At 50.1% G+C, this 26579-nt stretch overlaps 2 protein-coding genes across 3 annotated transcripts in view; one reads left to right on the top strand and one right to left on the bottom strand.

Moving 5' to 3' along the window:
• Positions 1-6045, top strand: part of ERI3 (ERI1 exoribonuclease family member 3) — a 130074-nt gene extending 124029 nt beyond the window's left edge. Inside the window, exon 8 of the mRNA XM_082286756.1 lies at positions 4485-6045. Within this exon, the coding sequence (XP_082142882.1) occupies positions 4485-4567 (83 nt within the window). The 3' untranslated portion in view covers positions 4568-6045. The remainder of the gene's footprint in view (positions 1-4484) is intronic.
• Positions 6046-11499: 5454 nt separating this feature from the next.
• The window catches only part of DMAP1 (DNA methyltransferase 1 associated protein 1), a 29030-nt gene continuing 13950 nt past the window's right edge, over positions 11500-26579 (bottom strand). For both annotated transcript variants that reach the window (XM_082287036.1, XM_082287035.1), the window contains 2 exons: positions 14717-14789; positions 11500-12899 (listed from right to left, as the gene is read on the bottom strand). In XM_082287036.1, the coding sequence (XP_082143162.1) occupies positions 12553-12899; positions 14717-14789 (420 nt within the window). In that variant the 3' untranslated portion in view covers positions 11500-12552. The remainder of the gene's footprint in view (positions 12900-14716; positions 14790-26579) is intronic.

Genomic DNA, 26579 nt, shown 5'->3' with positions numbered 1-26579 from the left:
ACCCACAGCCCACCGGGGCGGCTGCTAGGATGGGAAAGCTCCCTCCTTGCTCCGGGAGCGTCTCGGCCCAGTGCACGGCGGTTGCGGCAGCGCTCGGTCCCCTGAGCCCGCCTGGTGGAGGTGTCTGGGTGGTTCGGTCCTGTGGGGAGGTGGGAGAGAGAGGCGGGACAAACGCTGGCAGGGCAGCACACATACGGATGTGGCCCCTACCCCTCTCGCCAGTGCCTGGGCTGGGTGTGGAGCTGATGCTCTCCTGAAGCGAGCATTGCTGCTCCTGGCAGCTCAGTCCCGCAGCACAGACTCCTGCCGATGGAATCCTTGACCTCATCCTGGGTTCACAGGGGTGCCGCTGTGCAGTGGCTGGCGGGAGGGCACACACCAGGCAGTCAGCCCGGTGCCATGGGCTGGGGGCTTTCTGCCTCCGTCCCAGCAGAGGAGTGCAATGGGAATGTCTGTGCCCCTCCAAGGACAAGGCAGCCAATGATGCTGAACGGCCACAAACTCCAGCCTGAACTACGAGAGCATCCTGCTGCCCCATGCGTATGCATGTGTCGCTGTCCTTGGCTGTCACCGCAGCGAGAGCTTGGCAGGATGTGGAGAGCGCTGAAACAAGGGTGTCGAGGCAGTGTGGTGTCACAGTGGGTAATGCTGAAACACACGGGGCAGGAGGGTTAAAACCTGGTGGGCTAAGCCAGCCAGGGCGAGGGGAGGGGAGGCCGGGGTGTCACATTCCCCCGCACTGCTCTGGCAGCTGGACCAAAGGAGGGTCCCAGAGGCAGCCAGCCCCGGAACCCAGCACCTCAGGGTGAGCTCAACCCCAGCCATCCTGGGCCACTGCACGGGGACATGGGGCGATGGTCGGAAGTGGCACAGCAAGGTGAGGGGCAGGGAGGCAGGGCAGAGCCACCGCTCTGTTTGCAGGAGGTAGGATAACCCCAGGCTGACCCCTTTCACACACACCGCACAACACCCCTAAATCAATTGCATCTTATTATTACAATATCAATATACAATATTCCTACAATAACACCATTGATTTTCTACTCAGAGGCTGCACCTAAGTCTGTTTTAAAGAGGAGGGAGTTAATAGTGCCCTCATTAAAAATCTATAGATTACCCCCCACCCCAAAAAAAAAGAAAAAGCAGTTTATATTCATTAGGGCTATTGAATATAAAGTAATATGTTTGTGTAGGACATTGGAGTAATGTGATAATCCGTCCGCATATCAGGGAGAAATCCACTTAGCAACCCTGTCAGCTTGACAAGAAAAATGTGCCCATAAAGTCGGGAATACATTGAGGGAGTGAGCAGGAGGAGAGCGGGGGCGCGCGTGCGTGTGCGCGCCTGTGCAGAGCTGTGCAGAGCTGTGTGGTCAGCATGGGACCACCTTCACCCCATCACCCTGCTCAGCCTTGGGACACACATGGGCACCCCTGAGCCCCTGGAGGTGTCTGGGACTGGGACACACCAGGTGTGCCGGGATGGGGATCAAGTTGGGGGGACTCTGCAACATGCCAGCCTCCCTGGCCCCAGGCAGGGTCACCAGATGGGACAGGCTGGTGGGTGCCAGCCTGGGTGCTGGGGCAGCACTGCCACAGCCATGTCCCCCCCAGGGAGAGCTGGGCTGGGTGAGGGCAGGGGTGCCTGTGCCCTCCTGCCAGCCTCGGACTCCGCTTGTCCCCCGCCCCGTGGTCACCTTTGCGATGGATTAAGCACTGAAAAGCAGCAGAGCAATCCCGGTCGCGCTCTCTTAGGCTGTCAATTGCCATTTTTGTAATAGAAATTCCTTTCAGAAGGTAACGACGGCCAGATTTAGAGGATTTCATATTGCTAATAATTCCCCAAACAGCCATCTGACTGTGTTGTTTTAAAAGCCGCTTAGTTTTTTGCTTTGGAGTTTATGAAAATCTCCCACTCTAATATCCCGAGAGCCAGCCTATAATTGTGTTATTAAATCAATCGGAGCGGATTACATTGTAAAATCAATAGATGGCTGTAATTGCATATTAGAAAGTTGTTCTGCTGTTGTTGATTTTTTTTTACATGGATAATTATAATAAGCGTGTTTACCTTAGCGCTGATTTGGAATGAGTCTCACTAAATGACGTATGACGAGCTTGGCACACTCGCTGTCAGGGGCCATGGCATCATTTGGGACAGCAAGGAGAGCACTGGCACCATGGGCATGTGGGTGGCACTGACCCAACAGGGTCCCACTGGTTTTGCAGGGTGGCAGCTCAGAGTTCAGGGTGTCTCCCAGCACTGGCACCTGGCAACAGAGTACCCGGGGGTTTTGGAGAGGCAGATGATGGGGTGCAGGAAACAGACAGCAGTCCCACAGGGTGTCCCCAAGGACCAGCTTGGGAGTCTCAGGAGGTGCCAGGGGGTCTTGCTGCCAGTCTGGTGGCTCCCCATGTCTCTGTGCAGTTCCCCCTCAGCAATATGGAGCAATAGTCAAGCCCCAGTGCCCACTCCAGCTCAGGGCAGTGCTGCAGGCTGTGAGGTTGGCAGTGGGACACCTGGGGCTGTGCTTTCACATCCAGACTGCTCACTTGCCACCCACCTGCCACAGCTCCAGGATTTGCTTTGCTGTTACTTTTTGGGGGTACCAGGCCAGGGCTGGCTGGGTGGGGGTACTCTGGCCACAGACAGTTGCACTCCTCTTAGCTTGGTTTCCCCAGCTTTCAAGCCACCATTACCCTGTTAGATCCCACTGGCAGCTGGCTCCAAGGGTTGAGGACTTTCCGAGGGGCTCATTTGTCTGGAGGATGAGATGGAGCAGGAGATCCTAAGGACAGTGAGGGGATCACTTGAGTGGGAACAAGTGACAGCAGCAGGAGCTGGCATTGTAGCTTGGCTGGGCAGGACACCTGTCACCTCCAGGCGCCTTATGCAGCCATCAGTGTCTCTTTGGGCAGCAGAGAGGACAAAGGCACAGAGAGATGGGCTCATCTCTGCCCCCGTGCCAGCCAGTGAGCTGGGGACACCTCTCCTTTGTTGGGCTGTCCTCATGCCCAGCTGCTGTCCCCTGTCTGGCACACCAGTGAGGGGAAGGGGTGCCACGAGAAGGGCTTGGGGGACACTCCAGAGGCACATGGCTCTGATGGGGACAGTACCTCTTTCACTGCTGGCCATCAGCCAGGAGGGTCCCTGGCAGCTCATGGCAGCCCCTCGGGGACCTGCGCATGGGGAAAGTCCTGAACCTCCAACAGATGCTGGGGGACAGGTGATGGCTTTGCCAGCAGGTCACTGGGCACAGTGGGGCTGGGCAGTGCTGCTGGCCTGGCAGGGAGCATCCAGGAGGCCGGGCAGCCCCATCCCTGCAGGCAGATGCCTGGCAGCAGGACAGCGCTGCCCGGCTGTGGGGGGCCCTCAATCCGGCACGCGGCACTGTCAGCAGGCAGCCTGCTGTCTCCTAGACAGTGAAATATGGCCACAATTAGCCCGGATACAGTTCAATTATGATAAACAGCGTTTGCACCCTTTAAGCTGTGATTAAAAGGCCTCCTCCCGTTGATAGAGAGACCTAATTTCACATTATTATCGCTGTAGCTTGATTATAAAGCACTCCCTGGATTTACAGTTGGGAGATGGATGTGGAGGCTTCTTTATCATTTACACATCAGTAATGATGCAGCCTTCCCTCCACCACAACATCCATCCAGCAGCAGCGGGGAGAGGGGGGCCTTGCTTGCACCCCCCTCCCGGGGCACCCTCTCCCCGTGTCAGCCGGGCCCTGCTGCCACACGCAAGTGGGCAAAGTCACCCTTACGGTAACAGCTTGATAAATGGGCGGGCGGTAATGAAATGGAGACATCAAGGCGTGGGGCGAGGAAGAAAGAGTGGTAATCGGAACGAGTGGAGCTGTCCCGAAACGGAGGGGAGCGGGAAGAAGGATCGCCTCTGCGCTGTGTGCTGTCAAGGGAGAAATTACACATTTACTCTTGCTTTTTCTTAAGGAGACGGCCCTCATAGATCAAAACATGGATTTACAAGCCAATTTTCAACATGAAATATAGACACTAGGAATCAATTTAAGCCCAGCTTCTATTTTAGCAAACAGTGCCTGAGTTTAGTCCCAGGTAAATAACACCAGAGCCTTCCCCCTTCCCATCTTGCTGCTCTGCCATGGCCTGGCACCAGGAGTGGCTGTAGCTTGCCATCCCAGCCACCCGCCACTTGTCACCCTCTGGTCAGTGGGCATAGGGAGGCACCACGGGCTGGCTCTGGTGGGGACATGGATGACCCCAACCTCCAGGTCCTGGGCATGGATCCATCTCAGCGCAGCACTGGGTCGTACCGGGATGCAGGTGGCCAGTGCTGGGACTGGGAACTCTGCAATCACCTCACATCACTGCAAGGTCCTTGGGACAGAGTACCTGGACTGGTGAGGACACAGGCCCAGCATGGGATTCGGTGCTTGCTCCAACAACTCCTGTTTGGATCATGCCTCTAACCCGGTATCTCTGTGCTTTCTCCTTAGATGACTGCAAGAACATCGCCAACATCATGAAGACACTGGCCCATAGAGGCTTCATCTTCAAGCAGACCTCCAAACCCTTTTGATCCCCGAGGCAAGCCAGGCAAGGGCTGCATGCGCCCGGCGCCGGCGAGGCGGGGAGGACGGGCTCCAGCATTAAAAAAAAACCGGCAACCGAGGCCAGAGGAACCGACACAAAAAAATCTCAATTTCAGCTGTTAACTCCAGTAGAGGTTGTATATATGGGAAGGCAAATCTGTGTAGACCTGATGTGACTCCCTCTCTGGGCTGCTCCGGACATTATGCCATGCTAGCGGACAGCCGCATAGGGCGCTTGCACCACATTTTAGACTTGTAGTTTGTTCTTTTTCTTTGGCTCCTGATTTCCGTCCCTCCCTCCATATCCCGCCCCGTCCTCCCTCTCCCGCCCTGTAGCCAGAGCATCCCCCATCTCCACCCTGGCATGGGCCGTACCCACCTTCCCTTCTTCTTTCTCTTCTCTGGTTTTATGTTTTCAGGCCTCGACGGCTGCTGCAGCGATGCCGGTGTGTGCCTGCACTCGGGCAGCGCTCACGGAGGCTCAGTGTGTCGAGACGGCCCCTCGCCCTCCCTGCCAGCTCCCCCCACCTCTCCCCTGAGCGCCTTTTCCCCTTTTTGAGTCAACACTAACCCCTCTCTGACTCCTGTATGTGACAAACGCGATCCGTCTCTTTATGTTCAAGGTGAAGTGCCTGTATTCTCCGCTGCAGAGCCCCTGGCAGCCCCACCGCGGGCTGCAGGGCCCCGGAGGGCTCCCTTCAGTGGGGCAGGGGCCCAGCGGACGGGCGGGCGGCAGGAGGGACGTGACAGTGTCCGCATGGAGCCCCGTCCCGTCCCCGTTCCGTCTGCTCGTGCCTCTTGCGGGGCTGGGTGGGATGCCCAGCCCTGCGCCGTCCCCGCCGATCAATTCCAGCTCCATGGGGGACAGGCCCGCCACAGCACCGTGTCCGTGTCCGGTGGTGGACGTGCCAGCGCGCGCTGGCCCCCGGCCCGCAGGTACCTGAGCAGGGGAGCTGCAGATTGCCCCAGGCCCCTGAGCGCGCTCCCCACCAACCTCCCTCGGTTCCCGAGCTGAGGCTCAGCCCCCCACGTGCTGTGCCCCTCACAGGTCCCTGCGGACGCTCAGCAGCAGCTGGCTTGTTGCCTGAGAGAGTTGCCGAGCACATCCCCTCCGGCTGGGTGGGCTCCCGGCTGGCCAGGGCGGTTGGGGGGAGCCGTGGGGTGGGCTGAGGGCGCACGTCCTCTCAGTGTCACCCAGCCCCAGGGCCCTGCTGAATGGAGCCCTTGTCCGGGCACTGACCTGCAGGGAGGCTGCAGCCCCAGGCCCGTGCGTGCATGGCCTGGAGCGAAGCCGGTGACGGCAGCCAGAAGGGCAATACAGGCACTGAACTTGGCGGTACATGACTGCATGGTGTGTGGTGTTCCAGTTAAACCAACCGATAATGCAACCCCAGCATTTTCATTGTCTAGTTATTCCAATCCTTGCTGTAAATGTGCCACATGAATAAAGTTTGGGGGTAAAGGAGCCCGGGCTGTGCCCATGCATATGCAAGTTTGTATGGGGGACAGAGGCAGGGGTGTGCTGCCTGGATATGTGGGAGTAGGGTGCTCCCTGGGGTATGTCCATGCTCCCCACAAAAGGGAGGGTTTTGGCTGTGAAAGGGCAGTCGAGGTTCTCTGCTGCTGGGAGCACTGCCCCGATCTCCAGCGTGGGCACTGTGGGTGGGCAGCAGCCCCACCAGCACTTCATGTTTGCTTGTGCCCCAAGGCAGTTCTGCCCTGAGGATCCACCAGCCTGTCACAGCTGGGCCTTAGCCATGAGTGCACCCCATGCAGTTTTCTGCCCACTGCAGGGTGACAGCCACCACCATATCCCACTGGCACCTGTCACCCCACCCTGCAGCCTGGCACACCGTACCTACACAGCTGCCACTGGAGCATCTTGGCTACAGAATGGAGCCAGCGGGGCTCTGCCCTGGGCTCTGGGGCACCTGCTCTGCTCTGGCCAGCTCAGCCAGCATGAGCACAACACTGTGGGGTGCAGGAACCACCACTGAATCCAGGTGCCCAAGGAACCTGCCCTGTGCCAGAGTGCTACTGCGTGACAGGGACACAGGGATCCAGCTAGCACTGAGTGGGCAGCTCCCAGAGGGCAGAGGCAGTCCAGCTCACTTGCTCCATGCAAAGGTCACAGGGGTTTTACCAGTTCCCTCTGTGCAGCCCCTGATCAGCTTTATTGACCCTTTTCCGATGGAGTAGTCTAATTAGTTTTTTATGAAAACTAAGAACTTGGCCTTTGCCCTCTCCTCCTGCAGGCAAGAATGTGACTCAGAGGACATTGTCACAGTGGATCGATGGCCAGTTACACTTGAAAGGCAGGTGCAGGGGACACAGGGTGGGCAGCAGCCCAGAGCAGGGCAAGCAGCCGGGCCCACCAGTGCCCACAGTGGGCAGCACATAAACCCACGCTCCCATTGCGATGCCTCAGCCCCGCCTCCAAGGCCCTGCAAAACAGGAGACGCAGGGACCACGGGCCCCTCCCACCACAGACTGGAGCCTTGGGCGGGGCAGCAGGAGGAGGAACTCTAGTTAGACAGTGAGTGCTGGGGATAACACGGGTGTTTCCAGCAGGGGCAGCCCCTCACCCAGGCAAGGCAGCACTTGCAGGAGTCGGGTATGCAAGAGTTACTGGAACAGAGCAGCTACACAAGCGCTGGGCACATGGGATGCTGGAAGGAGCTCTCCAGCCTGGTGTGGGCGGCACAGGAGCAGCCTGGAGCAGGACACGGTATCCCCAAAGGCAGCAGGGGCTGCAGCAACTCCAGCTGTCCCCGGGTGACTGAGGCAGATGGGCTTAGGGACAGCTGCCAGCAGCACCCAACAGGGTCAGTGGCACCCAGCCTTCCTGGGACGGAGGAGAGACAGCCCCACGCACCAGGGCTAGTGGCCACAGGGCAGCCGGGGGTCCCCTTGGGCAGAGCCCCGCGCATCCCTGGGGCAGCTCTCCAGCACCTGCTACACCTGCCTGGTGACACCGCTCTGGGCGTCAGATGGGGTTGGGACTGTGGCAGTGGGCAGGGCGTAGGTCCCACTTTTCCCTGGAGCACTGCAGTGTGCCCCAGCAAGGCCCCTGTCCTGCTCCGTGGCTGCAAGCAGCCAGCTGTCCCCAGGGGCTCCAGGACAGCCCCTACACCTCCTCCTCCTCACCCTGCACAGGGTGCTTACAGCTTCTTCACCTTCTTGATGGAGAAGGGAGCTGGAGGCCAACTCCCTTCACTTTTTCTGCTCCAAGAGGGACACAGGAAAGAAAAGAAAATCCAGGAACAGCAGATGGGAGAACTTGGGTTGTGGCAAACATATCCACCTGTCCCAGAGCCAGCCCCGGGGTTTCAGCAGCACTCCAGGCAGTGCCAAATGGACTACACTGTCCAGGTCTTTGCATGACAGGAGGGACAGAGCTAATCCAGCAGTGCCAAGAGCGTGGGATAGTACCCTCACAGGGAACGTCACCTCCCTGACATGAGCAGGGCTTTGGGACGAACTCTGTGGCCACAGGACCCCTGACCAAGCAAGCCAGCATGCACCAAGCCCTAAGGAGCAGGACACTGAGAGAGGGGCAGAACAGCTCTGTGCTATGGGCAGCTGTGCCAGGGATGCTTGACATGGGACAAGGCAGAGCCTGAAAACACTCCTCTACCATCCAGACCTGCTGTGATGTGGCCCAGGAGCAGAGCAGGAGGCTGACAGAAAACCACGGCTCCTCAAAAAACCCGCCCCTTTTTGGGTCAGTGCACACCCATACGCCTGAGCGAAGCTGTCGGGGAGCTCCCCTTCACAGAGAAGGTTCAGGGCTGAACGCAGCCCTAGGAAAGCTGAGGCCGTTCTCACCAAGTGGGACATTCCCATGGCCCCGTCGCTGCACTGTTGTGAGACCGTGCCAAGGTGCCACACGGGCCCTCTGCCCACGGCCACAGCAGGGTCAGCACCCAGAGCTGAGCTCTGTGTGGGGTGCCCCAGGCATGGCACAGCTCCCAGGTACCCCTGTGCTGCAGGGACACGAGGCGCCAGAACCCCTGGGCCGCACGGCACAACGCACCGCAGGCAGTGGCACGGGCCAGCACCGCCCTGGCACAGTGACTGCACAGTGGTGCCTGCCGTGCCCAGCCCAGCAGCCCTCCCATCCCCACAGGCCTGCAGAGCCACTGCCCCTGCCCGCGAGTGCCCAGGGGATGGACAGGGCAGCGCGGAGGCGCTCTCCGGAGTGAGCCAGGCCTGCCCATCCCTGCTCCCGCAGCCCCGCGCGCATCCGCTCCCGGCGGCAGCGCACGTCGTGGGAGGCCCCGCTGCCTCCCCTGGCGGGAAGCGGCCCCCAGTTCCCGCCGGGCAGACGGCAAACAGAGCATGGAATTTGCACGGCTAAAAGTTAAATACAACACACACACGGATTTCGTCAGAGGCCCTGGCACCGCTGCCTTCGCGGGATCCGATTAACGGGGAAATAAAAGGGCCAGAGAACCCACACAGCAGAGTGAGCAGATGCCCTATAAAAATCAAATACAGGGTAATCAACGGGACCGAAAGGTACATTTTAAAAAACAAAAACCCACCCTGGAAACAAAGGAGCTGGGCTTTGTGGCTTTCCTGGGAGGGCTGCAGAATTAATGGGGAAGAGCACATGTGTTTGATAATCTTTATATGGCAAAAGACCCATCTTTCAAATATGTCACAAATTCATATTAATCACCTTCCTATTGCCTTCCGTGGCACAGCTATTCCAGTTGCCTCGGGCAAAATTGGGAACTGTCTGGTTAAAAAAAATGTTTTACATTATAATTTACAAGAGCTTACAAGTCTAGTTTCTTTTAATGGAAAGAACGATTAAAAAAAAGAGAAGAATATATATACACCCTGGTATATATACACTATATATATTAAAATATATATATATAAAAGACAGATATTGTAACTCCATCTGGAAAGAGAGAATGTTTGATCTTAACAATGTAACTTCTAGCTTTCAAACAGGCTCAGAAAACAAGAAGTCAGCAGGAGTTCAGATAAAGGAAGCTTAAAAGTCAAATAATTCTGACTCTGAACCCGAGACTTCTTAGACTCAAGGTCCTTTCCTTTACCCATTAATGGGCTGACTTGTGAGCTCAGGAACAAAGTGCTGCAATGTGAGGATTTCTGAGAGTCACTCATTACAGATCACTGAGTGGAGTCTGAGTTGCGGAAATCAAAGGATCCAATCTGGAGTAACTGGCTGAACTTCTGCTTGGAACTAATTTGTTCCGAGTTCGGCTCACCTTTCACCTCCCGAAGGCCCCGAGTAAAGTCCCTACCGGGGTCAGCCTCAAACAGCACTGGGGGGATCCCAGCTCGGCTTTAATGGTCAGCAGTGGGCACTGCAGCCCCTGGGAGAGGGTGGACAGGCAGCCAGGGTAGGAGAGAAGTGGTGGACACAGCAGGGCAGGACAGTGCTGGGCTCCCCACTGCCCCATGGGCTCTGAGACAGATGCCTCTCTCAGCCTGGCTAACACACGCTGCTGACGTGTCCCCTATCCCACCGCTGGCCAAGCGGGGTGCTGGCAGACAGCTGCTGACAAAACCAGCATCTCGAAAGACCCTGGTGTGCCTTTGCCCATTCATTCCAGTTCCTGGAAAGGAATCCAAGCATGCCAGGCAGCACTCAGGAGTCAGGACTCCTAGTCCTATTCCTGGCTTTGCCACTAACTCCCTCCAACATCTGGAGCAAGATACTTCTCTCCAGGGAAACAAATCTGGCTTCAGGGGAGCAGCTGGTTTGGAGGCTGAACTAATCCATGCTTAATCCAACATGTAGAGTGCCATGGACAGGCAGTGCTACACAGCACAAAGGGATCCTCCAACTCAGAGGAATTTGAAGGAGGGAGATTAAATGATTCCCCCAAAGGCCCTGGTGGCTCAGTGGCAAAGCACAAGCTTGAACTCAGGACTTCAAGGCTGGCATGGCAGGGTTAAACCGCTGCAGCAGGACAAGGGCAGGTGTCATGCCCAAGCACCCACAGCTGCAGGAGGCAAGGGAAGAAATGGCCACCAAAAAGCATCACTGTGCTCCAGAGCTGCTTGTTCCCACCACCAGCCACACTGCTGCCAGCGCCCTGGGGCGGGGGCAGAGCCGTGTCCTGGCCCCGCTGTCCCCACCAGGGCCTGGGACACCTTGGGGCCATCACTGTGCAGGGTGGGGATATATGCATGCACCCACCAGCCATCGCCCTTCTCAGCACTGACCGAGCCCAACAATCTTCCAGAGGCAAATTTCAGCCATGATGCTGGACAAGAGGCATGGGAGCCGCATCTGCCAGCTCCGGGCAGGGCAGGGAGCATCACCAGGACGTGAACTCTACTCAGCTCAGCCTATCCTTGGAAAAGCTGGCTGTGGGCTGCAGGGTGTTGATCTCTCCCACCACCACATAGCCCAACAACCGCAGGAGAGGTTCAGGGCAAGCACAGTGCCAGGCCCTGCCTGACTCTCCAAACATATCTGAACCAGGCAGAACATGGTACAGCAACCCCATTCTCTTCCTCTCCAAAATACTCCTCCAGCTGGGATATAACTTCCTCCCCCCTCAAAAGGTAGCAAAAAATGGTCACAGTGTGAATGTGCTTGACCTTTTGTCTTGGACTAATCTAATTGTGTCGTCTTTGTGTAATCAGCCGGTAAAGGTCAGTGCTGTATTTAACATGGGGGCCCTTTAGGTACTGAATTTGCCTTGCAGTGAATTAACTTGATTATATTTCTTTCAAATATGTCAGAGACCAGGTCAGTTTAACCCTCTCTGTGCTGCCTGGGCCCATGCCTTTGTTTCCAGTTCCAGAAGGTGGCACCGAGGAACAATGTGGTCAGAAGCACACGCATGGGCTCCCTCCTCCTGCAGTCATGGCCACCACCACCATCTCTCCCACCTTCCCAACAAGCCAGTTCTCAAGGGAGACCAAGTGTACTGTAAATCAGCCCGAAAAGTTTGCAAACCAGGACACTCCAGACCGCAGGGAGGGAGGGGTGAGATTCCAGATTGAATGCAGTAGGGAAAAAAAAAAAATAATTCAGAAGACTCCTTTACAAACATGAACCTGTCTCAGTAGAACTCTTCCTTACGACTCAACATTGTCACAATCAAATAGGACATTACTCAAGTCCAGGTTAACGTGTCGCCTCTGCCATTGACAGATAAGGTGTTCTCAATATCCTGCAATACATTATACATTTTAGAAAGTAAAGGTCTGTGCCGCTACCAGGGGCAGTGTGTCGGAGGCGTTGGGGATGCCACGGTGTGGAGATGGGCAGCTTTCATCAGGCAGTTCAGCTCAGCTGTGCCAGGGGGCCGCACAGAAGGGAAAGCAGCCTCAGCTGATCCCCAGGCTTGCCCTTGGCCCTGAGGCAGTGGTGAGGGGCTGGGCAGCCTGCCCTTCTGGAGGCAGGGAGGAGAGGCCCGTGATTCACATCCTGCAGAGGTACATGCACAGGACATTGCCACAGGGCTTGCACTGGAAGAAGCCCTAGGCCTGGCTTTTCCTTCTTGGCACTGGAAGTAGGGTATAAAAACCCTCCTTGGCTCTTCAAACACCTCTCTCCTTCCCAAGCCTCCTGCTCCAGGCAGAGCTGCTGCTTGACTCCGGGGTCTTGGGCAGGTCATGTCTCGTCACCTCAAGACTGCTCTCCCCACTCGCTTCCCTCTGCTGAGCAACCTGTACGGGGCTGTGTCTAGAGGGAAAATGCCACAGGCCTGCAGCTGTACTGTTGCTGCCCTAGAACAAGCTCTCATCACCCAAAGCCTCGCCGCTTTGGTCCACGGTGGCACCCATGCCAAGCCATCTGCCTGCATGCAGGATGTAGAAAGCCCTGCTGACCCCACCTGTAGCACCAAGAACACTGTCCAGCACAGGAGACAAGCCCAGAGAGCAGCACTGGGACTTGGGGGGGAACAGGCGTGTTCTGCTCCCTTGAACGCACATGCCTGGAGGGAGAGCAGGGCAGCATTCCCAGCGCTTGTCAGGGCATCTGCGTCGGAGACCTGAGTGCGCCCTGTTCTGCCCCCCCGACCTTCCTCCTCACCGAGTTGGGGGTCAGTGGTGCTCCTACTACATCAATGATCTGGTCCTTGGTATCTCCCTTGCCCTCCTCGATGCCGAGCCCTGTCTGGCCATCTGGATGGGCACCTTCCACGCTGAGGGGGCCGATGCTCCCAGCTTTGGCCAGGGCCTCGTAGCGGTGCCGTAACATCTGCAGCTCGTACTCGCAGTTGGCAAAGGCTTGTTTCAGCTCGTACAGCAGCACCAGGTCGCTCCGCAGCTCGTTGAACATCTGCACAATCTCCTCTGTGGGCATAGGATTGAGATCTAGGGAGAAAAACACCTCCTGTTAAACACCCAGACCTACAACCCGAGTGAAAAATTCCTATAAAGGTCTTGGCTGCTCTGTCATTCCCAGAAAGATACACCAGGAGCCTCACTCCAATCACATGGATCAGTAGCAATTGGTATCCCGAAGTGCTGCACACCTGATTTTTCAGGCTGTCCATTGGTTCTGGCCAATGACTAAGGGTGAACCTGCAAAGTCCAGGACTCAGCAAGTGAAGGATGATGGAATACCAGATGACTGAACCTTGCTACCCACCAGGTCACATGAAGGGAACTGTGTCTTACAGAGAAATTGGATCTACACTGCTGCAAAGGACAGAAGGGCTCCTGCTGTTCCCTACACCTTCAGCAACAAGGGGAGGACAGGCTGAGCTCCGTTGCCTCTCTTATTGCTCCTCCCAGGGCAGGTACAAGGCAGAGAACTGCTCTGCTGCTGTGTTACAGACCTGTTTGCAGGAGGAACTGGCAGATCACCTCCCCACACCTTGCATTCTGCTGCCCCCACCATGCACAAACACAGAGCCAGCAAGAGCTGCAAGTTCTGCAGAAGAAAAGGATGAAGCTCTGCATGTTTGCCCTGATACACAGCAGTGGTCCCTACATGACCCCTTCCAGCTGGCACTGTGTTCACCCCCACAAAGCCCAGGTGTGATTCTGCACTCTAAGGTATAGCAGGGCAGGAGCACCAGGAGACCCTCAAGATCTGTGTGTTATGCGAGGCAGGAGCGGGGAGTCAGGAACCCCTCCTCACCCTCATGGAAAGTGAGCTCCGAGAAGCACTCACATGCTTCCCCAAGGCTTCCCTAGCAAGCACAAACAGTAACTCCCTTACTTTTACAGCAGAAAGAGGAAACCATCCTGGCTGAGCCTTCACCAGCCACAGGAGGCCTTCAGAATGGCACAGTCTCCGAGACAACATACTGAGCCATAAACAAGCTGGCCCAAAAAACTAACAAGACTTAACAGAAGTCAGTGCCGGGAACAGGTTCAGTAACCTCTTGTAAATCATTAATAAGGCTTCTGTTTTTCTTTCTATTCTTCCCTTTTCCTACTTTTAAATATCTCTCGAGCCACAGTGGGAGGGAAAGGGATCATCAGGTGTCTAAACAAAAGACACTGCATGCTGGGACCTGTAATACCTGCAAACTGTCCCCACTGCATGGAGAGCAGCCACTGGCCATGGGCTGCACTTCTCTCCCCCCTCTAGCCATGAGCAGGTATTGTACATGTTAAGTGAACCCTTCTTTCTGCTGCTAAGACACTTGAGTTCAAGAGTGAGGGATGTGTGTTTACTCGCCTTTCAGCAGAGATGCTCCAGATTTTCACACAGCATGCAACCTATAAAGGGGGGATGAACAGTCCCAGATGCATTTCGGACTTGCCACCGTGAGCAGTAAATTAAGAGGAAATGAAGCTTAAAAGCAAGACAGGGCAGCCCTGAACAATGCGAGTGCCGTGGTCACTAACACACTTAGAAGTACCTCTCCCGGCAAGGCTGAGATTTGCCTTCCTAATACTGTGCTGCCTCTCTTGATGGTTAAAAAGGCCCAAACAAGAGAGAAACAAAGGCTCTTTTAAAAGATTTTTCTACTGGGAGGAAAAAAAAAACCCCTGTGCATCTTGTTCTGGCTTTTACCCTCTCTTTTTTTTTTTTAAACACATAAAATATTTTAAAAACCATTCACATACTGTTATTCAAGAAACTGGCTGTATTACTAGGGGAAAAAATAGCCCATCTCGAGAACAAAGGCTAGCTCTGTGTGTCTCTTTCTCTCTCGCGTGCCCCCTTTACTCACCTACTCCGAGTTCCATCAGCATCTGCTCCAGGGCTTTAATCTTCTTCTGTCCCACCGAGCTTGGCAGTTTCATCTGGAACACAAAGGTAACAGAGCCACACAGCTCAGAGATAGCCCTCACTCACAGCCGTCTAGTTCAAAAGGCAAGAGAGCTTTTCTTTTTATAGTGCAGGGGGAACAAAAAAAGAAAGGGAGAGAAAGGAAAATCAAGTGGTAAGAGAGGGAGACGGGGGCTGAAAGTTTTCAGACTAGGTCCGAGGGCAGGTATTGAAAAGCCCGGTCGTGAGGGCTTTTATTTTCTCTCTCGTGTGTGTGCAAGACACGCTGTTTTACAGTTTCCATGTGTCACTGAATTAACAACAAAAGTTCTTCTTGGCTTCAAACCCTCTCCCGCGGTGCCCAGCCCATCAAAGGGCTCATTTACACAGCGGCTAATGTGCAATGCTGCCCTACTTTATTCGCTTTAGCCGGCCTGATTAGACTCATGCGCTAACAGACTCACTTCTCCTTTTACCTGCTGAGCCCCAGACCTGTGGGATTCATTTACAGAGCAGGCTTTGTAACAAAGGGGAGAGACAGAGAGAGCACAGTTACTTGACTGGCGGAAGTGTGCACACACATTTACATCGGAGCTAAGGGGCTAGGTGAGAGAGGAATCATCAGATGTGAGCTATGAAAGGGAATCGGAGCTGGCCAGGAGAGAAAGAATGCACACACTTAGCAGGGTCCTTCCTCTGCATTCATTTGGGCTCTAGCAGGAGTGCTAGCTGCTCAGACCAAGCATTTATTAGATTACCAGCAGCACAAATGCAGCTGGCACAATATGGCAGGGAGAACAGGTTTCCAAGCCCTGCAGATACATCCAAGAAAAAATGAAAGCACTCAGCTATACGAGAAGATGCAGCAGGAAAGAAATGATTCTCAACACCACATTGTCAAACACCCTTCTGCACACAGGCACAGGCTGTCCCTCCATATCCAGCCCTGGAAAGCTGACCTCACACCTCAAGCTGGGGATCCCAATCACCAATCCAAGTTACCAGGCAGGCCACTGAGCAGCCAGGAGGCAAGAGCATCCTGCAGCCATCCTGCACACACCACTTACTGACCAGCGCCCCAAAACTCAGCCAGACCAACCATGAGTCTGCAACATGGCTGGGAATGACCTGAAGGAAGAAACATTATGCACTCCACCTTAAAACTGGCCTCTCAGGAGAGCTCACTGGGAGGGCCTGTGGTCACCTTACCTCCCGTAAGTCACACGCTGAAGTTGCCCAAAACAGACAGCCCAACATCAGTCTCCCAGATTAGACCTATCACTTCCAGTGTTCTGGAACACTGCCCCAACACAAAAATGCCAAGGGGCTCCATCTGGAACTTCCTAATTCCTCTGAATGCAGGAGCACTGCACACACACACACACATACCCAGATGGTGAGACCTCTAACCTTAACTCAGCTATGGCTATGTCCTATCAGTTGCTCCACAACAGCAGTGTAGGACCTGTGGGAAATCCTGCCTTCTCCATGACATCACTTCAGCCAAGAAACCAGAGTATGGATGCCACAGAGCACCCCAGGGGAATGGGCCTTTCACAGTATATGCTCAGAAGCACCTGGTCCTTTTTGACCGATATTAGCACCACAAGAAAGACTCCAGCAAAGGACCAATAGGACTATCAGGAGAGGATTTCTAAGAAACCAACCTGACTCAGAGAATCCAACAGGAGCACTAGAGAAAAAACAAAAACCCACCTCCATGCAAACAGCACACATAAGGGCTATAGGATGCCTCTGCCTTTTTTTTTTTAAACCCCAAAGGTCTTTGACTTAGAGCAGACATTTCTGCACAGCAGTGAATTTCATACTTCTTTCATACTTGTGAAGAAACCAATTCTTTGCAGATGACCACAAAATGATAGTTTTAGCAGAAGAAAGACTGTCAAAGTTATCAAGTGTTCGGATTCCAGTCAAGTTTTCGGCCCAAAGTCTCAACTTGAGCAGAACCTCACTAAAACAGGTTTTCCCAGGGGCTCTGTTGCACAGACTACCTGCACAGGCTCTGCTGAAAAGGACAGAGTAGAGCCCTGAGATAAGGCAGCCCAGAGCACTGGGACAGGAGATGTTCTCTTTATTTGATGGGTGCCATGCTGCAGCTGGCAGCAGGATGCCAAGGAAGGAAAGGTCACTTTGCACAGCTTAGCAGAAGACTGAGTGGTCAGTCTCGAACATCAGGAAGACATTCCTGAAAGCAAGAGAATTCAGCCCAAAGAATTGTTCTGCCCCGTGAGAAACCATATAGAACATTTAAATAGGTGACATATCCAGCTCTGCCTCCGCCAGGGGATGTATGGGCTGACCTAGTCAGAAGGTACTACCCTTAACTTGGGGGACACAATGAGCCCAGCATCTCCCTACTGAAGAGCTTGTGGACACACAATACTTGTATGACTGTCACAAGTCCTCAGAGACTGTATTCACCCTGCCCCAACACCAGACATTGGAGTCTTTTTAGCCAAAGGCAGGATTCCCTTCTGTTAATATCCCTTCTGGCAAAAGCATGCTGGGCACCAGGCCAGCTTCAGGAACAAAGCACAGGAAATAGGAGATGTTCATCCTTGGCTAGGCTAGGTAGACAGACAGGAGGTCCTGGTTTGTTGGTTATAGAGAACAAGCTTTTCTCCTGGGAGGCTCCACTAGCTCAAGGAACTACTGGCAGTGCTAACAATCAACCTAGCAAAACCTTCAACTGTGATGCTGTGCACATCCAGACCATGGTCTTCACTGACACTCCTGAAGATTAGAGGATGGAGCAGGGAGAGGCAGGACAAATTAATTTAACTTCAAAGAAAGGAACACTAGAGATGCTGAGGAAGGGTGGGCTGTGAGTTTAGTTTAAAACCCTATCAATTAAACTTCCTTTTAATTCAGGAAGGTGGATCTGGCCTGCAAACAGGAAGGCTTCATTGGTTTCTCAAAGCAAGAGTATATTTTAATTTTACCATCATTAAGAAAATGTTATGATTTATGTGGCTACTGTCGGACTAATATCTTTAGAATTTAGCTGGCTAAGCCAATTCATCTCTAAGACTGATGAAGGCTGATTGCTCTCTATGCAAAATGTATTAAAACTAAATGAGCAGTCTATTACTCAAACGCTGCTGATAATCTGTTAGCCAGGGTCCGTTAGCTGGGCTGCCTTGTTGCAAGAAAGAAGTCGTCGTGCTCTGTACAGCTGTGCTAAGACCAAGCTTACTTCAGGAAGCTCTTCTTTGTTTTGGTCTTTCAAGTAGGTATCAGAGAAGCAGCACAGTGCTGGAAGTGGAGCTCACTTGCCCTCATTCCCAAAGAATGAGGCAATTTGCAGGGGGCACAAGTCCCAGCCAGCAGCCAGAGCTCTCTGGCTCATGACGTGTGTGTGCACTGGGATCTGTGGTTTCTGTGGGCCATATCTCTGCATTAATGAAAACACCCCTTCAGGCAATCTTGTTGCTAACACCACAGCTCCTGGGATGTTCTTGGTGTTGTCATGGATGGAGGCCTCTGCAGGGGCTGAGGAAAATTATGTTCCTCAGAGAACTCCAGTGAGCAACCACAGCTTCCGAGGTGAATGGCATTTGCCCTTTTCTTTCCTTCCTCATAGTAGACTATTATTGTTATTTATTATCTTTAAAGTCCCCATATAATAATAATACCTGGGTAACAGATTGCTCCCGTCAGAAAACTGATTAGCTGGGATTTTTGAGGTTACTATATTTTGGATGCTCTTCTCCTTTGACAGCCTCTCCCTACAGCCCTTTTTGCAACACCAGCTTGTGCTTATAATTACACCAACATCACTTTTGATTTAAGGACTGTAATCCTTTGTCCTTGCTATAAACAACCTGCATTAAACACATGAACTGCGTGTACCAAGAGAAAAATAAATAAAGAGCTACAGAAAATTGTGTGAGTCAACACCACAAAGCCACAGTACCAGAGCCTACCTATGCAGAGGGGAGCCTGGAATACACAGCCACTGCTGAAATGCACTTGGCCTGGAAGGCATGGAATACAGGGCACTGACCTGCTCTGCTCCCCTCTGAAGGAGGAGGACATTGCTCAAGCTGGGTCATGCAGTTTAAAAAGATCAGAACAGAGCACCCACCACACCTTCACAGCAGGGGCTGAGACTGGGGTGGACCCTACAGTTCAAACGATACAGGATTTTTATTTAATGTTCGAGGCATTCCGCCAACAAAACCTTGCTAATTCACACTAATGACTAGGAGACCTACTGCAAATTAATTGTTAATTGGCAAAATTCATTAAATGAACAAACAGGATAAGAAATAACTGAAGATATAGCCTCCCCAAACAGACTTGGTTCATTTATTTTTCTGTGCCACTCAGTTTTCATGATTTATGCTAATACTTTTAAGCACAGTTGTAAATGTATTTGAATCTATTTTAGTAGAGTAATGAAGTCTAAGTAATAGCAGAGCTTGCAACACAGTCCTGTTATGTCTCACAGCATCACCACCTGGCAGGTAGAGACTATCATGGGGATCTGCAGTAGAAATGGAATCTACAGATTCTGCCAGGGACCTTGAGTGATTGTATCTGTGTGGTCATCTTAAATGTCCTGTTCTCAATTCATCACTTTCTTCACAAATGCTCCTTTTCTGATGCTCCCAGCTCCCCACTCCTGCCTCAAAAAATCCTCTTTTGTGCTGAAAACTCTTTTTTGTTCTATCACCAAAACACAAGGTTTTTTTAAATTAATCAGTGGTTATTTGAATATTTCACATGTACCCTCCCTGATGCTGCACTTCATTTTAATTCAATTTTAAGGTAAACTTCTCCTTAAAATCAGCCTTCCCCAACCCTAAACGATATAACTGTCCTGAAAACATTAATCCTAAAATCTCCACACATCTGACCTGTGTCTGTACAGTTGTAAACTGTAGTTTTATGCATCAGCACCAGTATTGTTCAGCATCATAATATAGCTCACTGACAGTGAAAACCACCTTCTTTGTGGATTTCAGCAGCAAGAAAACTTTCTCATTAGGCACTTTCTTCATGGATATCTTTAAAGTACTGAATGGTTTAGTGGATTTCCAGGAAGGAGTGCTAAAGTTTCAGATGAATAATGTTTTTTGCATTTTCTGCCTGAAGGTCAAACATTCCTGGGCTGCATGGCTCTGCTCTGCAGGAGCAGGGAGCCTCCACTCCTATACAGTTTTAAGACTGAAGGAAGGAAAGAAACATATTAAGTACTTTAGTCTTAGAGCTCTGGAATCTGAAAAACCTCAACTGAAAAATTCAGTTTTAGATATGAACCTGCACATTTCTGAAATTCTGAAGTGCTTCACTGCATGGAACTGAAGTGCTACAGTGGAAGGTGGATGGGCAAGTGCAATGGATATATGCAAAAACTAGGAAAGTGTGAAATTGCACAGGTATTACCTGTCTCAATGAACATACATGCTTCTCTCTGCCCCAGCTTACAGCTAGGGACTCTCTGTCTTCTGTCTGTGCCTGCTGATCTGCCACATTATGATTTTGCACTGGTGAAAATAAGGAGTAATACCACTGTGCAATCTCTCCTATGCTATGTAAGACACTAAACACACAGCCATCTCTCTGGAGTGGCACATGACCATCAACTTGCTCCATCAGTGAGGCTTAATGCTAAATAAACCAATATTTTAAAAAGAAAACATTTCTATAGTAACCTATGTAAATGGTTATTTAAGGGATTTTTGGACTGTGGTTAGGCATACCTCACAAATTCCCAAATCAGTTGTGCAAAACTATAAATTCTGTACTTGCATCCTCCTAGTAAATTAAACCAGTTTTACAGGAATATACCTAGTGAAGGCTTTGTCAAGATGAGGGAGGCCAACAGATACCAGAGAAGCCCAGCACACTTAGGCATATGGCAAAGAAGCAACTCACTGATCCTATAAACATTAATGCCTCATTATTCACCTGTAGCACTGATTCAAGGGGAAAAGCTAAAAGATTTCCTGGAGGAACCAAAGTCCTGAAGTATCAACATTTCAGCATGAAGGGTGTTCACCAGTGCAGGCAAAAGGGTATTCAAGGTTTTTATAGTCTCCCACCCTTTCTCCCCTAGAAAGGGGGTACAGACTGCTTTGACACAGCACAAGTGGCCCTTTAACTTAGGGCTACTTGGAATCTACACAATGACGGCTGAGAACCTGGCAAGCACCGGCTTTCTCCCCATTTGACACACAGGTTGTGACAAGAAACAAGACACCTGAGAAGACAAGAGGAATTCACACCTTGCCAGGACTGCCTGCCATTTACAAGATGGACATCCTCTGGCAAGCAAAGTATTATCTGCCACTTACCAATCCTGAGATTCCTTGTCCTTAAATACCTTTTGCTTTAAAAACAGTGCAAGCCTATAAAACAAATGCAAAAGGACTACAGAAAGTGTTTGTGTAGGAAAAAATAAGAAAATACATGGTGCAGAAGAAAGAACTGCACAGGACATTTTTACCGGGGGGTATTTTATGCTAAAAGCACATCACCAGAATGACACCACAGTAGTGTAGTAGTTTGCTTTAAGCAGCTGTGCAGATTCCCAGACAGTCCTACCCCTGCCTCTCACTACAGGCACGGAGACCAAGCTGAGACCTGTAGAGGTGGCTGCAGAAAATGGAAATGGCTGCAGCCTCTGAGCTGCATCTGACAGAAGCAAATCAAGAGCACAGAAGTGTGTGCTGTGATTGCAGGGAGGAGGCCTAAGACAGGCCATAGGAGAGGGAATTCCACGGACACTCTACCATAGTACAAGAACGTTATGTAAACTTCCAGATCAGACACAGGAAAGTGTAGCAACACATGCATGTCTTGAATTGATGTTGCTTTTCTCTTAAATAATTTAACTGAATCTCCACTTACACAAATACAAACAACCACAGTGACTAATTACAGTTCGATCATTATATTGGTTACACTAATGAAAGAAAAAAGTAATATATATGGAGCTCTTCACAAGTCACACACAATAAAACTGGCTGATGAATGATACCCGAAACTGTGTCACTATGGGCACACAAAGATAGTAAAAGCTTCTCAAATCCAGGACTGACAAAGGTCCCTGAGGCCTCATACTGCATGGACACTGTTTGGTACTGGATGATTCAACAGAAGCAGCAATACGGAGTGTCCTTTCCAGAACTGCAACTTATTTTAAAGATCCTATACCCAGAGTGATCCCACTCCTGTACCCAGAGCGCTCTCCTTACACCTGAGAACCTACTAAGGCTTTGGTCCAGATGCTCTCCCACACCAACGACCCCACAAAAAAAAAGGTGATGGATGCATTTTCTCTCAGCAATTCAAGTGCCTTTTGCTTTGGCTAAGAACAAGAATGGAGGAAGAGATGTGTTGGATTCACCTTCTCTAGTTCATTCAAGATTTTGTATCCTTTGCAGTTCTCTTCAAAAATAAATACGCCAATATTTTCATCTTATTTCATTCTCTACAGACAGGAGTTTGATTAGGAAATGCACCAGCACTCTCTTGGCCCTAATTAAAGGGCATGTAATACAACAAATAGATGGCGATGCCACAACGTGAATTCGATCCAGCCTGCATCATTTCTTCATAACTTTTATTCACAGAAATGAGACAATTACTTCCTTCTACACCTCTGTCAGACTCCCTGTGGAAATTACTCCCAGCCACTTTCTTGTAGAGTGCAAAACATACAACTTCACTAATGAAAAATTGCTAGCAGAAGCAACAAGCACATCTCAGCTAACTAATCCATGGGATGTTCAGACCTGGAAACATAAACTTTCCCACCTCATAAGGGTGTGCTGATCTCCATGAGATTGATGTCAGAACGCCTTGGAGAGCAATCAATACAAAACAAATAAATAATTAATTGCTTCAAGTAATTAAATTTATCAAATCCAAATAAAAATAACTGGTATTTTATGGAACTGCTTCCAAAAGCTGAACCTCTAAAGGGACAGTATTGATCACAGGAGGACAGACAGATGTTTCACATGTTCACTGCCAATGAGGTCTGGGTTTGCATTACTGACAGGGAAGGAACAGAGCCAGCAGCCTCCAATGCAGAGTAAGCAGCCAGCATGCTTGGCCATTTAATTATTGGTCAGATCAAATACAGAGAATAAACATGTCTAAACACATACATACAACCCCATCTTCCTCTAGAAATATCATTCACCATGGACTTGCAGTAAGCACTTAGTTCTCACTCCAAGAAAAAAAAAAAATGGAAGAACTCACACATGCTCTCCCCATACCACCACAGTAAATTCTTATTCATAAATCAGTACTAAAAAAGTGTTCAGAAGGCTACTAAATATTTAAAAGCTGGTGAGTGTGAATATTTGAATCAAGGGGTACTAAAGCTCTACTTGTAATTTTCTTTCCTTTACTTCTTTCTTAATTTGTTCAACTGGCAAATTGTTTACAAGATCCCAGTTAAGCATATGAAGTCAGGCTGCTGTCTGGAAGCCTTTGAATTCTTTGAATGACTAAGCTGGAGCATCCCTCAGTCCTTTCTGCAGACTGAAAATTCTACAAACGCTTTTTCATCACAGAGTTTTGTTTTGTTTCCAGATGAGACACCACTCAATCAATTCTCTTCCAGTTCCTTTGCTTCCAAACCCATGACAACAGAGCAAGGACACAGACATACACTTCAACGTGCAGGAGTAGGTACAAACATCCATCCTTTTCCATGCATCACCTTCCTTCTTAAAAGCACTGCTGCAACAATTCAACAGCATTACTGAAATCCTAAGTTAAAATTCACAGGCAGGGCTGAGAGAGAAAAACTACTTAAAACACAATGCAGGGATGTTAAGTATGCCTAAGTCAAGTGCTCTGAACACAATAAAGTCAAAGGTTAAACTTAAAGCTGAAAATAACATGGTACAGAAACACTGTGGTGAAATCAAAACTAATTCAGTTCTGCAACATCATGCCCAGATCACAAACATGTGGTTACTGTTGGTTTGTCTGGATCCTGGAAAAGATTCAAGTTCAACAGCTCCCATTTTCCTTTCCTTCAGGCAGATCCACAGCAAAGCATTCCCTCCTCACAGCTCCCTGCTTTCCCTTTAGTCTTTTCTTCACCTTTCCCTGCTCAAATTCCCTACCCAACTCTCTTTTCCTCTGGCTCTTTGGCTGTCTGACCTCCCAGCTGAGCAGACCTGGTATAACAGGAAGTTTTCCAGAAGTAATGCTTAGGATTAATAATACACTTCTGATGTTATTTTCATAAAACTGTTTTACTAACAGGAAAGGCAAAGGTCTAAATTTCTTTTCAAGAAACTCTCTCTCACCCCTTTCCAAACACCTGCTACTGCCTCCTGTTCCCAGTGGCACCAAGGCAATATGCTGCCTTGAATCAAGAGGAAGCTTTTCATAATGCCCAGCTTCCCACTGCCTTAGAGAAACTTGCAGTCTGTGCTGTCAGGAGGCAGAGGGAAATCCCATGCCGAGCAAGGGCACAGGGGCTGTGGCCTTCTTTGCCTGTGGCCACAGTCCCATGGAGAACAATGGGAGACTGAAGCCAGTCTGATAGAAGGCAGCTTGTCGAACTCACAGCAGAAGATTACTCTTCAGCGTCTGCTGAAGGAGAAACTTTCGGTTATGAAGAATAATGGCTGTAAGTGACCATTAATCCTCACAGGAAAAAAAACCAGTCTTCAAATTCAGCCTGTCCGTAAGATTGTGTAAGCTTTAACGACAGGGGGAATTTGAAGAGCCATGGCTATTGTCATAAAAACTACTGGGAACAAATTAAGTTGAATACGGACTCCTAACTTTTTCTTCAAGGACTCATTTCTATAAATTAATTTTAACTCAGATTTCAGACTAATTGTAAATCCTCAGGAAAAAAAAAATCTCTAATCAAAGAGTAAGTGCTATTATCCTGGGGATGATATGGTACATTTTTCACACATGACAGAGGTTGAGCCCTGATCTCAGTGCAAAATCCAACTTCACCTAACCATGAAGGCGTAAAGCACAGTAGCAAAGTATAAAATAAAGGAGGACAATAGGAGCCTTTAGGTGAGGAACTCTTTAGGTCTTCAGGCAAAAGAACTTGCTGTAGGACAGCACAAGCTTTTAGATATCACTTTTCAATGTGCTAAGGGCAAAACATCTTATACTGAATGTTGCCAGAGTATGAATTTCCAGCACTTCATTCGAATTCCTCACTTAGTCCTAGACAGCCTCCACCCTGATCAATTCCACATCACTGGAGTTCAGAGGGTTTGCCATATAAATCCCACAAGTAAAATAATTTGGATTAGCATGGACTTGTGTCAGCTCCGTAACATTTGGCACTTCAGCACCTCTTACCAGTTCAAAAGGCCTGTACTGACCTCATGTAATTAATTCTCCCCATCAGGCATCTGTGAAGCAAGTGAGTCTAATAGCTCCTGTTTTAAAAACAGGGAAGGCTTGGAAAAGGAAGCCAGGTGACTGGCTAAAAGCCACAAATGAATTCATTTTTCTGGGTTAGAGGTAGGTTTCACATTTCCAAACAGCAAAGTGTTGTTTTTACACCCAGATCAGTGATGTACCATCTTTCTTAATTCACAAACCACCACTAATTCTAAGAACAGCATATATCTCCTTAAAAATTTCAAGCAGAGCATAGAAAGTTGCACTAGGTCATTCCAGGAGCTTGGATACTGCAGACCAAAAGTTGCTGAATCAGACTGCTGTGCCTCAGCTTAGCACTGCATCTTGTGAGCATTAGGAACAGATAAAAGCATGTAGCACCCACTTCCATGAAGGCTGGGATTTGAATTGCCTGTGTGGTGCACAAAAAGGCTGCTGGCTTTGCCAGATGGTTCCATCACTGATATGTTATTGCTCAGCATCTCTTCCAGAGGGGGTAAAAAAAATTAAAAAGATCAACCATTACTTATTAGTTTTCAAAATCCAAATCAATCTCCATAAATTACTCTATTTATCTTAGTGCCCAAGAACACGTCTGCCACGTCTCAATAAATCTCAACACATGCACTGCAGTCTTGCTTGCCTCTGGACTGTGATTTTCTCAAGGCTTTAGCCCCTCACTTGAACAGGTATCCTGCAGATGGTGGCACCAGTACACTGAAGGGGCCCCTGAGCAGTGACCATGCTGAGGCATCCCACCTCTAACACACCCATGCACCTGTACATGGAAGCAGCATTATCCCAAACATATTTCTATTAACAGCCAGGAAGATCTGAAACCATTCTGATATCAAAAGAACATTCCACAAAAACAGTCTTTTAAATTTACTATGCCAAATGAGAGTGCCAGGCAAGGAACATACTTATCCAACTTTTCTACAATAAAGAAACTAAAAATCTTTTTTTTTTTTTTTGGCTAGGAAAAAAGCAAAAAGCACTTGTATGGGCACACAGGATTTTTCTATCAAAATTCCTCTGAAAACATTCAGTTGACCAAGCAGGTTTAAGTTATTTGATATCCCAAAGCCTGTGGCTAAGAGGCAAGTGTCAAGCCTTGCTGATATAAGAAAGCAATACAAAAACATCAAGAAAGTTCTCTACTCAGGAATATCTCTGCAACAGAATGAACACAGGGGCTTCTCCAAAAAATATTTTCCAAGATAATGTAAATAGAAAAGCTAAAAATTGTATGTGTTTATGTGTCTGTTTTTTTCAAGACACAACCTGAACATTCAGTTCTTAAAGATCATCTTAACTAGATGATCTTTAAGGTCCTTTCTAGCCCAAACCACTCCAAAAGCACCTCTCAATTAACACACGTGCTCCATGGGGCTCATTAGTTCTGGCTGTGAGCTCTGTTTGGACTAGACAGTTCCACTTGGTTCTGT

This window comes from Coloeus monedula (assembly GCF_965178545.1).
Source record: "Coloeus monedula genome assembly, chromosome: 9".
In the NCBI taxonomy this organism is placed as follows: domain Eukaryota; kingdom Metazoa; phylum Chordata; class Aves; order Passeriformes; family Corvidae; genus Coloeus; species Coloeus monedula.
This window is presented reverse-complemented; position numbering and strand designations above follow the sequence as displayed.